At 43.7% G+C, this 14,121-nt stretch overlaps 1 protein-coding gene across 1 annotated transcript in view; it reads left to right on the top strand.

Moving 5' to 3' along the window:
- Positions 1-13,513, top strand: part of LOC126199277 (uncharacterized protein DDB_G0271670-like) — a 112,143-nt gene extending 98,630 nt beyond the window's left edge. The window contains exons 2-4 of the mRNA XM_049936126.1: positions 10,073-10,288; positions 10,859-11,046; positions 13,459-13,513. Of these exons, the coding sequence (XP_049792083.1) occupies positions 10,073-10,288; positions 10,859-11,046; positions 13,459-13,513 (459 nt within the window). The remainder of the gene's footprint in view (positions 1-10,072; positions 10,289-10,858; positions 11,047-13,458) is intronic.
- Positions 13,514-14,121: the final 608 nt, after the last annotated feature.

The raw sequence follows: 14,121 nt of genomic DNA, 5'->3' as shown, positions 1-14,121 counted from the left end.
ATCCTACTGAAAACATCGTCTCAAACGATGCTTAGAATCGCGCTCTCATGTTTCGCCCTCAGATTGTTACTATCAATATCTGAGTGTTACAATGTTGTTAATGTAATGGAGAGTTCTGACACGTTCCTCGCAACTTAAAACTCGTCAAAATATGTGATTAACAGGTATGATGGTCTTCTTGTTACCAGTGACTGGTTCTGGCATGAAAGACCCACTTCATCCTGTTCACACCGCACCAACTGATTCTAGCCGTTTTTCTTTTAATTTTTCAACATTTCTCGGACATTTTTGCCAAAAAGGTTCAAAGTCAACTTTAATAAGCTTTGTATCACTGTATACACGTTGTCAAAAGCAATGTCTTCAAAAAATATATATCGTTACACAAAAAAATTACTTCCTGCAAAATCTGGGACGGTAAGCTATGTACTATTATTCACTGAACATCTCGTTTCAATATCATGAAGCATTCACGAAGTAAAAGGTATGTTAAGTATTAGACGATTCACCGTGTATGTATTTTATGTTCATACTTCAGGTTAGTTTTCTATACCAAGAAGCTATCGAAGAACACGGGTTTTGCATTTATCGTTGTATCACACATGCACTTGCTTTTGTAACTGCACCCGGGATGCCATTTCCAATTTGTACGTAAGTTCTGTAGTAGCAGTGCCTCATGAACTTAAAGAACAATGTTAGAGGACAATGTAACCGAGCCACTGTGCCTATTGTGTAGTTTCCTCCAAATGTTACATACATTTACAGTTGTATAAATGTAAAACTACAGCCGGAAGTGACACACAATTGATACCTATTCCCACCACTTGTTCCTGTAGGGTCTCCTATTTTCAGAATTTAGCAATTGCTTGTGAATTTGTTTCTCATACTTTTAAACGAACGGTCTCTCCTTCACCTCTGGCATCCGCAACTCGGGACTATTCGGGAAGAAAAGATTTTACGCTGCAGATACGTCACGTTCCTATACATCCGCCTTGGCTCGCTATTGTTTTCATTGTCTGTAAAGGACGTAATGTGCCTATTCTTCTGATTTAAGCTTCTCCTTTGTATAGACTTTATGACGCTGTATATCCCCGTGACCAGCCAATAAACCTTGTAGTGTATCTTGTACATCGAGACGATCATACACTCATCTTCTCAAAGGGCTAATTGAAGGTCTGAGATCACAGAACATTTTGATGACACTGTCCACAGACATTGACTATCGGGACTATGGGAGCAGCTTTATTGTTCTGATTATGTAGCATAAAGTTAGGAATTTACAACACTTTTGCCGAACCAGGGAATTGTTTTGTGCCTTTAACCGAAGGCCGTAGATCACCGAACTCTTACACATGTAAGGTTCAAAATAACAACGAAAATATAATCTGCACCATTCATTTTTTATTCCTAATGAATACTACAGAAATTTTGTTTACCTCTGCGTATCTGTACCGTAGTTTAGAGTGAATCAGGAACGTTCCACTTCGTCATACGCACTTACTGCACTGGTGTTATTACTTTCGTATCCTCCATTTCACAGCGGTAAGACTGGTCGTAGGGGAACGATGAATGCCATATTCTGATTGGAAATAACAGCAGAAGCGAGTGATACACCTGCTTAGAATGAAAATTGACATACAATCTTCTTCTTCTCGTTTTATCATTTCATAGAAGTCGCAGTTTTATCATTTGAATCTCAGCAAACGCTGTAGTGAATCGATCATTAGTTTGTGCCAAGGACGCGCCTGACATCCTAAACATCTCTCAGAAAAAGCTTCAGAATGATCCATGTAATCTGATTAGTGATTACTAAGTAGCATACGTCATCCACATCGTTCTTTGATAGAAAATTTTTAGACAGGGGCAAGATTCAAAAGCAACAGTTCGTGCTTCGAATTTGTCGAAAGCAGACGATCATGATGATAATGACGATGATTATCTCTGTGTCCTTCCCCATTGTAACGAGAGAAAGGACGATCAGGGTTTAACGCGCGTCAACAACGATCTTATTAGAGACGATGGAGAAGCTCGGTCTGGGGACGGAAATCAACCGAGCCCTTTCCGAAAAAATCATGAAGGTATTTTCCTTCATCCTTTTAAGAAAATCAAGGAAAATCTAAATGAGGATTTTGTGGTGTCACCGCCAGACACCACACTTGCTAGGTGGTAGCCTTTAAATAGGCCGCGGTCCATTAGTATACGTCGAACCCGCGTGTCGCCACTGTCAGTGATTGCAGACCGAGCGCCACCACACGGCAGGTCTAGAGAGACTTACTAGCACTCCCCCCAGTTGTACAGCCGACTTTGCTAGCGACGGTTAACTTACAAATACGCTCTCATTTTCCGAGACGATAGTTAGCGTAGCCTTCAGCTACGTCATTTGCTACGATCTAGCAAGGCGCCATTACCAGTTTATATTAATATGTAAATGATGTACAGTCAAGAGAGATGTTCACCAATTGTGGATTAAAGTTAAGTATTATACCAGTTACTTCCTGTTTTGCTAGTCTTATTTCTCTGACCTGTTCCAGACCTCACTCCAATCTGCGTGTAATTAAACGCGTGCATTTCGGCCTCCTCTAGCAACACGGCGTTGGCTTTGCTGCCAACACTTCAGATTTCGTGCAGGGATTTGGACCACGTCCTCCTGAAAGCCCCAACAGACTTCACCACGCCACACTTGAAGTTGCTTTTACATCTTTCGATGACTCTCCATGCCAGACGACTTGCTACATCCTCCCTCCTAGCCAGGAAGTCCCCAATCTAGTCATAAGTCTCTCTCGATGCCCCCCATATGGTCGCACTTTCGAGAATATGCGTGTCTGTAATACTGTTTCAATATAAATCATCAAATGTTGCGTCTGTCTGGCTGCCTTGATCAGTGCCTTTCAGGATGACATTTGAGAAATGCGCAAGTTGGGAGCCACATGATCGATATTTTCGGAATCCATGCTGATTGGCATGGAGGGGACTATTTTGCTCGAAAAAGGTCATTACATTTGAGCCCAGATTTTGTTCTAAGGTTCTACACTAAATGTACACCAAGGATACTGGGCGGTAGCTTGCTTTTATGCTCATTAATCGCTGGCAGAACTCGACAACTCTAACCACTTGGAATTAGACTCTCTTTACTCCACCTTTATACAGATTTTTGACTCAGTGTTGGTCCTTAAGTTTTTAAAATCCTCATTTTCATTCCTCCCTCCCTCCCTCCCACCCTGAAGGGTCTCTGAGCCGCTTTATGATTTTGCCAGTGGCACCTGAATTGTTGGTGCAAATGGTCTATTATCCTAGATGTAAAGAAGGAAAGGGAAAAGACTGAGCAGCTGAGTATGTTTGTGGTGGCCACAGTATACAATCCATATTTCGTTTTAACATTTCATTAGGTAATTGGTACTTGCCGGAGCCCCACATGCATGTTTGATAATTTAAGTACCATATTTCAATGTATCTTTTCTTTCCTCTTCTTGTCCGATGAGTTGAATGTATGAATGAGTGTGTGCAAGGATTTCAGTATGTAGATCTGTGGAAGTATAGTAGTCTGCCACTGTGATAGAACAGCCAACTGTAGGTAACACGTACCAGGTAGCAAAGAGGTTTCTTGGACGAACCTTTTGTGTAGTTTAGCGCTACAATAGGGGTTTCTCTGGCCACTTCCGTAGCTACCGGGAGCGGTTTTGGTTGGAGAGCGAATGCTCATGGAGTGTTCTGTGGGACGCGAGTCGGGTGAGACCTACTGGCGGTAAGTGTGCCTTTTCGATGAGAACTTAATGTTGTGTTTTATGTAAGTTTTTCAAAGCTAGTCAAAGTAAATGATCCCTTTCATCTTTCCTAGTTTATTATCGTGTGCGGCAAATTTTACTTGTTAATTTGCGAGAGTTAAATGCGTTAAAATCCAGGGACGGTTAGGCTATTGTTCAGTTGAACTGTTAATCAAACACGTGGAGCCGTGTTGAGTTTATTGTGATTCAGTTCATTTTGTTTAGTATCCCTTTCGCGAGAGCATGTGTATTGGGTATGATTTCCGTGATTTTAAGACTGAATTTTGTGCATTTCGTCTCATTTGACAACTTTCTTCGTCCACACTTTGTGAGGACCACGTGATCGTGATGTAATGAGAAAGTTCTCAGTGCCAAGGTCACAGTGATATTCCGCTGTAGAGTATCTGAATTAATTGCGAATATTAATTATGCTTCATTTTTATAGCATTTCATTTCAATAGAAATTTTATTCATTTATCCCGCATGCTAAAATCAAGGGAACAGCCCCTCTTGCTACTTACGTGTGCTGTGCTGAAGGTTTTTAGTTCTTTTCCATCCTGTTAGTGTATCAAGTGCGTGTGAATGTAAGTATTCGTGATTAAACCATCCTTTGATCATTCCTCTTCCATAGATCATAGACATTTCAGGGGACTGCGAAACAAAATTCTAGGGTTAATTGATATGCGACGTAATAGACTGCAGCCAACAGCAACCACCATATTACTCACTACACAAGTTCATATGTGCTATTAAATTTACCGATCTGATGAATGTTCTTTTTCCAGAGTTTTTGTTTACGCTCTCACTGCTAAAATTCCACTCCATGCTTCATCCAGCTCTGATGTACGGCACATCCTACTGCATTCCGTTTGCGCGACAGTTGCATTGAGGCCACACTTTAACCCCCATATTCAGATAAATTGTAAAGATACCATTTACCCTTCCTCCCTCCCTCCCTCTCTAACTTTTCGTTGCTCTGATTTTGCACAGGACATACCACTCACACAACAAAAAATGCAGAAGTACACACTTAGAGATAAATATCAGATTTTCTCGCCTAAGAGTCGTCAGGAAATTTCTCTGCTATTTCGGCAGATATTTGAAATTGCCTCATTACGATGTGTAGGTGGCGTCGACATACACAAACATTGCTCATCACGTCTTTCATGTGACGCCCGACGCCGACAGTTCGCGCCACTTTGTTTCCTGTTACGAACAAAATCATTTTTAAAGAGGAATTTCCATGCCCGTTCGATAGCGCGATCCCAATTTTTTTTTTTATAGTTTTCTATTTATTTTGTCGGTACGTACAAGTTCTACGGCAGCAACAGCACCGGCCAAGCTCGAGCTGACTGGTGCCGATGAAACAAATATCGCACTGTTCTAATTTTGGACCGTTCTGTTGAATGGATACGTAAAATTTCGCTTTAAAAATAATTTCGTTCGTAAAGGGAAACAAACCGAGGAACAAACCGATGCTTTCTGTCGGCGCTGGGCGTTGTATGAAAGACGTGCCGAGCAGTATTTGTTTGGTGTAACGCCAAGTAAATGTCTCAAAAACAGAACTGCAAATATCTAAATTTACATTGTAAGTAGGCTGTTTAGGGTTTTCATATTGGTAACGCTACGTAGCGCTCTGTATGAAAATCACTGGCTGTGCTGTGTGCAGTCTGTGGCTGGGTGGCATTGTTGCAATACTGCTATTGTAGTGTTGGGCAGTTGGCTGTTAACAGCGCGTAGCGTTGTGCAGTTGGAGGTGAGCCGCCAGCAGTGGTGGGTGTGGGGAATGAGATGGCGGAGTTTTGAGAGCGGATGATCTGGACAGAGACAGTAAATTTGTAAGACTAGATGTCATGATCTGATATATATATAATATGACTTTTGAACAATATTAAGGTAAATACATTGTTTTTTCTCTATCAAAATCTTTCATTTGCTAACTATGCCTATCAGCAGTTAGTGCCTTCAGTAGTTTGAATCTTTTATTTAGCTGGCAGTATTGGCGCTCGGTGTATTGCAGTAGTTAGAGTAACGAAGATTTTTGTGAGGTAAGAATTCATTAAAGGAATAGGTTATTGTTAGTCAGGGCCATTCTTTTGTAGGGATTACTGAAAGTCAGATTGCGTTGCGCTAAAAATACAGGGCTATTACAAATGATTGAAGCGATTTCATAAATTCACTGTAGCTCCATTCATTGACATATGGTCACGACACACTACAGATACGTAGAAAAACTCCTTAAGTTTTGTTCGGCTGAAGCCGCACTTCAGGTTTCTGCCGCCAGAGCGCTCGAGAGCGCAGTGAGACAAAATGGCGACAGGAGCCGAGAAAGCGTATGTCGTGCTTGAAATGCACTCACATCAGTCAGTCATAACAGTGGAACGACACTTCAGGACGAAGTTCAACAAAGATCCACCAACTGCTAACTCCATTCGGCGATGGTATGCGCAGTTTAAAGCTTCTGGATGCCTCTGTAAGGGGAAATGAACGGGTCGGCCTGCAGTGAGCGAAGAAACGGTTGAACGCGTGCGGGCAAGTTTCACGCGTAGCCCGCGGAAATTGGCTCATGCCACAACTGGAGACCGACAGCGCCGACTTCATCTTTCAACAGGATGGTGCTCCACCGCACTTCGATCATGATGTTCGGCATTTCTTAAACAGGAGATTGGAAAACCGATGGATCGGTCGTGGTGGAGATCATGATCAGCAATTCATGTCATGGCCTCCACGCTCTCCCGACTAAACCCCATGCGATTTCTTTCTGTGGGGTTATGTGAAAGATTCAGTGTTTAAACCTCCTCTACCAAGAAACATGCCAGAACTGCGAGCTCGCATCAACGATGCTTTCGAACTCATTGATGGGGACATGTTGCGCCGAGTGTGGGAGGAACTTGATTATCGGCTTGATGTCTGCCGAATCACTAAAGGGGCACATATCGAACATTTGTGAATGCCTAAAACAACTTTTTGAGTTTTTGTATGTGTGTGCAAAGCATTGTGAAAATATCTCAAATAATAAAGTTATTGTAGAGCTGTGAAATCGCTTCAATCATTTGTAATAACCCTGTATTGTGTGTCACTTTAGTGAATGTCTGAGTATGTTCAGTTTTGCTCAGCTGTTTGAAAATCGAATAACATGAGATGTTTATCAGCACAGTAATTCATTAATTTTTCTAAGGGGACGTTTCATATGGCGATCCAACTGCCCAACACTACAATAGCAAACAACAATGCAAAGCAGCCACAGACTGCACGCAGCACAGCCAGTGATTTTCATACAGAGCACTACGTGGCGTTACCAATATAAAAACCTAAACAGCCTACTTACAACATCTATAGACCGAAAGCCACAATTCAGTGTGTTGCCAAGGGTATTTCGTGTTCCACTGTCACTCCCCCTTTTCCAGTCGCGTACGGTTCGAGGGAAGAGATTGTTGGTAAGCTTCAGTGTGGGCTCGAATATTTCTAATTTTATCTATGGTTGTTTTTTATTGTGAAATATACGTAGGATGAAGCAATACTGTATCTTGGTTGACTTTTCTAGGAACGTACGCTCGCGGAATTTTAACAGAAAACCACAGTGTGGTACAGAACGCCTCCCTTGCTGTGTCTGCCACTGCAGTTACCTGAGGATTTCAGTGACGCTATCGAGCTTACTAAATGAAACTGTAACGAAACGCGTTGCTGTTTCTGATCTTCTCTATTTCTTCTATCCGCTGCGGATCACACACTGACGAGCAATAGCTGCCGAAAGGCCATAGGAAAAGCAACTGACAGCTTCTAGGAAGGACAAACGGTATATACACTGACGGAAGAAAAGGCGGAACACCAAAAAATAATTAATGTAGAACAATGAAATTTCAGGAGTATATTTGTCTAGGTGACGCAATTAAGTGATAACCTGTCATTTTGCATTTTTATGTAACCGCAAGGTAAGTCGCTGCAAATGTGAAAACTGGTGTAACCGCCAAAATGTTGACTGCATGGATGCATAGTGTTGTACAGGTGCCAAAAGTCAGTATTTGGAAGACTTATATGCCTATTGCTCTTGGTCTGTCAATAAAGGGACTGTTAATGCTGGTTATGAATGACGCTGGAGTTGTCCGTCGATGTCCCAAAGGTGTTCGATTGCAGACAGATCTATGTTCGAGCAGGTAAAGGTAAAGTGTCGACACACTGTAGAGCATGCTGGGTTACAGCAGCGGTGTGTGGGCAAGCGTTATCTTGTTGGAAAACACCCTCTTGAATGCTGATCATGAATGGCAGCACAACAGGTCGAATCAGCAGACTAACGTACAACTTCACAGACATGGTGAGTGGGATAACCACGAGAGCGCTCCTGCTATCATACGAAATCGCACCGCAGACCAAAACTCCAGGTGTTGGTCCAGTGTGTCTAGCATGCAGAAAGTTTGGTTTCGGGCCCTTACCTTGGCATCCTTGTAAGCAACACACGGCCGTCACTATCAACGATGCGGAACCAGCTTTCATCAGAAAACACAACAGATCTGGAATCCAGTTTCTCGCTTGATACCACTGAAGTCACATATGGCGGTGGCTTGGGGTCAGTGGAATTGCACGCTACACGGTATCTGGCTCGGAGCTGTCCGTGAAGTTATCGATTTGTAAAAGTTTATTGCGTCACTGTGGTGCCTACTGCTGCTGAAACTGCTGCCACAGATACGCCAGAACCATACGCCGAACAGGACGGTCTTCTCTCTCGGTGGTGCCCGGAACCCGGTCTTGTTGAGACCAGACCACTGGTGCCTCCAATTACGTACAGCGGCTACATTCCTGCCAAGTCTTTTTGCTGTACCGCGGGAGGAACATCCAGCTTCTCATAGCCGTATTACACGATCTCGTTAAAATTTAGAAAGGTGGTGTAATGGCGTCTTTATCACCTTAAAAGCATTCTTGATTAACATCCAAACTCACCACGTTGGATCTCAAAGGTAACTAACGCTCACGACCGTTACAGCGTGCATTTAAAGCAAACCTGATTTGCATCCTTACAGTCTTAGGCGACTGGTGCAATATTCGAATAGACATCATCTTTAAGATGTAGAAACATACTTATGGATGTTTATATCGCACAGCTCCTCGTTGCTGTTGCTAGTTTTTTTTTTTTTTTCCATCAGCGTATGTGGAACATGTCAGGAATATTTCGTCACAGTTCTATTGTCGGGTTTCATTTGCTTTCCCCCCAGAGCCGTGAGGAACGTGCGATCGGCTGTCAGGGAGGGAGCAAAGCGCTGGCTGCCCTGAACGTGGCGCGGCGTGGCGTTATTAAAGCATAACGGCGCGCCGGGACACTTGTGGGGCCTCGCGACCACAGAGCTGCGGCCTGAAGATGGTGCGGCGGCTGACCGTAGCAGGCGCGCTGCCACTCCCAGAGCACGTGTCCCAGGCCTTCCGCGTGGCTGCGCCGCACGTGTTGGAACGCCTCACGCCCAGCACGCTACCACATCTGCGTTTATTCGCCACCAACTTCTAGCTCTTCCACGTGCTTATAAATCGTCGTCGTGTATTTCTACGTATCTACATTCATACTACGTACACCAGTTTGAAATGTATGACGACGGATACGTCCCATTGTAGCGGTTCCCCTTCAATTCTGGTGTATAGATAGTTGTACGAACTCGCACACACACTGCCACAAATTAAAACTTAAAATAACTATTGCAAACTGAAGCTAAAGTAACATATGTCTATTTTGTCCAATATTGTTTTTTTAATGCAAATGCAGGTCACTGTGGGTCAGCCATACCAGTTATTCGGTGGTGAGGTCGTGGTTATCCTATGAAGCATCCCTGAAGGATTTATCGAGGCAAAGCAGGGCGAGGAGGGCGACTGCTCTTTCTTCAACTCCACATCGGTTGCATAGAAGGCATTCTGGAGCTCCCTATTATGTCACGCTGTTGTAACAGATAACAACCGTTTGTTTCCAGAATGAGATTTTCACTCTGCAGCGGAGAGCTACCTGATATGAAACTTCCTGGCAGATTAAAACTGTGTGCCGGACCGACACTCGAACTCAGGACCCTTGCTTGGGTAGCTCAAATAGAAGAGCACTTGCCCGCGATGGCAAGACTCACGCCCTCACAGGAGAGCTTCTGTGAAATCTATAAGGTAGGAGACGGGGTACTGGCAGAAGTAAAGCTGTGAGGACGGGGCGTGAGTCGTGCTTCGGTAGCTCAGATAGTAGAGCAATTGCCCGCGAAAGGCAAAGGTCCCGAGTTCGAGTCTTGGTCCGGCACAAAGTTTTAATCTGCCAGAATGTTTCAACTGTTTGTTTTTCACTGCCCGGGGACTAGGTGTTGCCATCCTCATCCTCCTACTCCTCATCCTCATCCTCCTCCTCCTCATCCTCATCCTCCTCCTCCTCCTCCTCATCCTCCTACTCCTCATCCTCCTACTCCTCATCCTCCTACTCCTCATCCTCCTACTCCTCATCCTCCTACTCCTCATCCTCCTACTCCTCATCCTCCTACTACTCCTCATCCTCCTACTACTCCTCATCCTCCTACCACTCCTCATCCTCCTAATCCTCCTACTCCTCCTCATCCTCCTACTCCTCCTCATCCTCCTACTCCTCCTCATCCTCCTACTCCTCCTCATCCTCCTACTCCTCCTCATCCTCCTACTCCTCCTCATCCTCCTACTCCTCCTCATCCTCCTACTCCTCCTCATCCTCCTACTCCTCCTCATCCTCCTACTCCTCCTCATCCTCCTACTCCTCCTCATGCTCCTACTCCTCCTCATGCTCCTACTCCTCCTCATGCTCCTACTCCTCCTCATGCTCCTACTCCTCCTCATGCTCCTACTCCTCCTCATGCTCCTACTCCTCCTCATGCTCCTACTCCTCCTCATGCTCCTACTCCTCCTCATGCTCCTACTCCTCCTCATGCTCCTACTCCTCCTCATGCTCCTACTCCTCCTCATGCTCCTACTCCTCCTCATGCTCCTACTCCTCCTCATGCTCCTACTCCTCCTCATGCTCCTACTCCTCCTCATGCTCCTACTCCTCCTCATGCTCCTACTCCTCATCATCCTCCTACTCCTCATCATCCTCATCGTCATCATCATCCTCATCATCCTCATCGTCATTGTCCTCCTCATCATCCTCATCGTCATTGTCCTCCTCATCATCCTCATCGTCATTGTCCTCCTCATCATCCTCATCGTCATTGTCCTCCTCATCATCCTCATCGTCATTGTCCTCCTCTTCATCGTCCTCGTCCTCCTCCTCATCGTCATCATCCTCGTCCTCCTCATCGTCCTCGTCCTCGTCCTCATCGTCATCGTCCTCGTCCTCATCGTCCTCATCCTCATCCTCATTGTCCTCATCCTCATCGCCCTCCTCCTCATCCTCATCGCCCTCCTCCTCATCCTCATCGCCCTCCTCCTCCTCCTCATCGCCCTCCTCCTCATCCTCATCGCCTTCCTCCTCATCCTCATTGCCCTCCTCCTCATCTTCATCGCCCTCCTCCTCATTCTCATCACCCTCCTCCTCATCCTCATCACCCTCCTCCTCATCCTCATCGCCCTCCTCCTCATCCTCATCACCCTCCTCCTCATCCTCATCACCCTCCTCCTCCTCCTCCTCCTCCTCATCATCATCATCATCATCATCATCATTCGTGACAGGAGCTCGATAGGATTGAGTAAAAACTTGGACTGTATAAAAATTGGGATTTTGTACGGGTACTGATGACAACGCAGTTGAGTGCCCCACAAACCAATCATAATCATCATCATCATTATCAGATACCAACCGTTTGTGCGAATCCTGTTGATGTTGCACCATTCTGGAAAATGAAAGTCCTGGTACCTTCAAAGGTGGACCTGTTAAGAGTTGGGAATTCGTGACAGTCTGATGTTGCCAAAGTGATGTTCAGTTATTATTGATGTTGAACTCACTGAGTCGGTTGGCAACTGCTGCAGGTGGATATCCTGACTTACGTCTCAGTTGCCGCCGTTTAAGGAAATTTGCATGAATGGGAAAGGATGGGTTGGCATTATATTTTTCCATCTGTGATTTCAGAGCTGCCAGTCGTCCGGTTTGGGGAGGTCGGACATAAGTCAGTAATGGTACCCACTGGAGGAGAGTTGTTCTAATAGTTCCACTCATTGTTCACGTTGCCTGGTTTAGCTGGCTATCGGCAAGGTTGGTATAGCAATTATTGATCCACACAGGACCATAGTATCCTACAATGAGTGAATGAGGGATACTGTGCTAAATCTTGAAATTTTGGTGGTAGCACCCCAAAGGGTATCTGCCAGTTTCTGAACCGGGTTAGTTCTAGTTTTGCGTTTTGCTGATAATTTTTTCAGGCGTTGTCTCAAGGTAAGTGTTCTGTCGAAAGTTGCACCGAGGTACGTAGGGTGTGGATTATGTTTCATTTTGATCGCATAATAGTGAACGGCGAGAGTTCTTTGAGTTTCTCTGTTGTTAACATGAAACGATGTGACTTCAGTTTTGTTTTGGTTCGGCTGGAGCCCCCAATTTCTGAAATATTCACTATATTCACTGATTATGCCAATGTCTTCTATCGGAACATCCTCACTTTGCGCAAAGCTCGAACTTTGGATCCTGATGGAAATATCATCCGCATACATTAGTTTTCTAGATGCTGTTGTTGATATATCTGAGAGAAGAAGCTAATACAGAGACTTGTGGTAGGCCTTTGTGTAGTTTATGGAAAACACTTAACTTCCCACTGAGATAAGGAGTGCGGAAAGAATGTCTGAGCCCGTCTGTGTGCGCTGTAATTAGGTTTTGTCCTCCCGACCCCTACGGGCATCGTACGTAGGGGGTTATAATGTAGTTCTAGATTATCATTTACTGCTGGTTGTTGAAACTAAGTAGGCTTTCTTCAGAACATCTGCAACATGTTACGATCACCGCACCAGTACTTTGTGAGCAGTGTGCCTTGTATATTCAATACATTCTCCCAGGATTTCGTCAGTGAACCGAAGTCTACCAACTGATTACCTGCGATTGAGCCTAAGTAATAGTTCCATTTCATATTCCTACAAAGTGATATTCGTTTGAGTTGACTGATTCCAATTACGACCCGGTATTGCACTAACAGAATACTACATTTTTCGTTTTTTGAAGTGCACAGTTTTTACATTTCTGAACATTTAAAGCGAGTTGCCTATCTTTTCACTTCTGCAATCATCTAAAGATCTTACTGAATATTTGTGCAGTGATTTTCAGACAGTACACTATAGATAACTACATCATCTGCGAAGAGTATGAGTTTGCTAATAACACATTCCCTAGCAAAGTGTCTGATCAAGGCAATGTATAGAATGCCTAGAACTGTTCGGCAAGGTGTTTAATTTTATTTTCCTAAGAATTGTATAAAATGGCTGGGTATTTTATAAACTACGAAATGGGCACAGACGAAGTACAATATCACAATGAAATAACATTTTTAAATTAGAAACTTAAATATTTAGTGAAGGTTGAATTAAGTCACGAAATTTATCACAGTTGTGCGTGTCTGAAAATTGGCATAACCTGAATTACATGTGTTTTAATACTTTTTAGTAACTGCTAATATGTAATACAAAACTGAAAAAGAAAGTTGTTAACAATTGTTAGAAATGTATAATAGACAATAACGGAATTTAAACAATCAATTTTCAGATACGTTGAAGCTGTACTTCTTTTATGTTTTATTTATTGCAGAAAGCAGAATCGAAGTGACATTTTCAGCAGTGATGTTTGTGGATCTTGTATCTGAAAAAAATATTTAAATTCTTTCATTTTAACTTTCCGTTAAACATAGCCGGTATTCTATTAAATACCTAGGCAAAGTATTGAATAAGATACAGTTCATACTCTAATGACTTGCGGTGTTCTACATATTCCCGAAGCATTCCATAAAATTCTGGCTTTCGCAATTTGCCGGTAACAAATGTACGATCCTACCCAGCCGAGGAGTGTCCGCAGAGCTTTACTTGACAGAGCACATGTCACTACCGACGACAGGTGTCTCTAGGATGGGCTCCTACACTTAAAAGATGTTTTTGCAGTAACTTTATTATTCATGACAGATACGTAAGACAGTACGAATAAAACCAAAGATAGGTATAAGAACAATGAAGAAGACAGAGACAGAAAGAAATTAGATCCACGGCTTTCCTGCCATACGTGGGAAGTCTATCATCAAAAATAACACGGATCCTCGCCAAGCACAAAGTTATTTTTCGGTCTCCACCGATGACGGCACCACTTTCATGTTTCGTCAAAGATTACTTGACGCTAAGTAAGACTAGGGTTCGCAAGCGTCCCTACGAGTGTGGCCTATCGTACAGCCTATGAAAGATGCACGAAACAGCGGGCTCTTAA

Source organism: Schistocerca nitens, chromosome 1 (assembly GCF_023898315.1).
Source record: "Schistocerca nitens isolate TAMUIC-IGC-003100 chromosome 1, iqSchNite1.1, whole genome shotgun sequence".
Lineage (NCBI taxonomy): Eukaryota > Metazoa > Arthropoda > Insecta > Orthoptera > Acrididae > Schistocerca > Schistocerca nitens.
The sequence above is the reverse complement of the archived record's forward strand: the minus strand, read 5'-3'. Positions and strand labels throughout refer to the sequence as shown.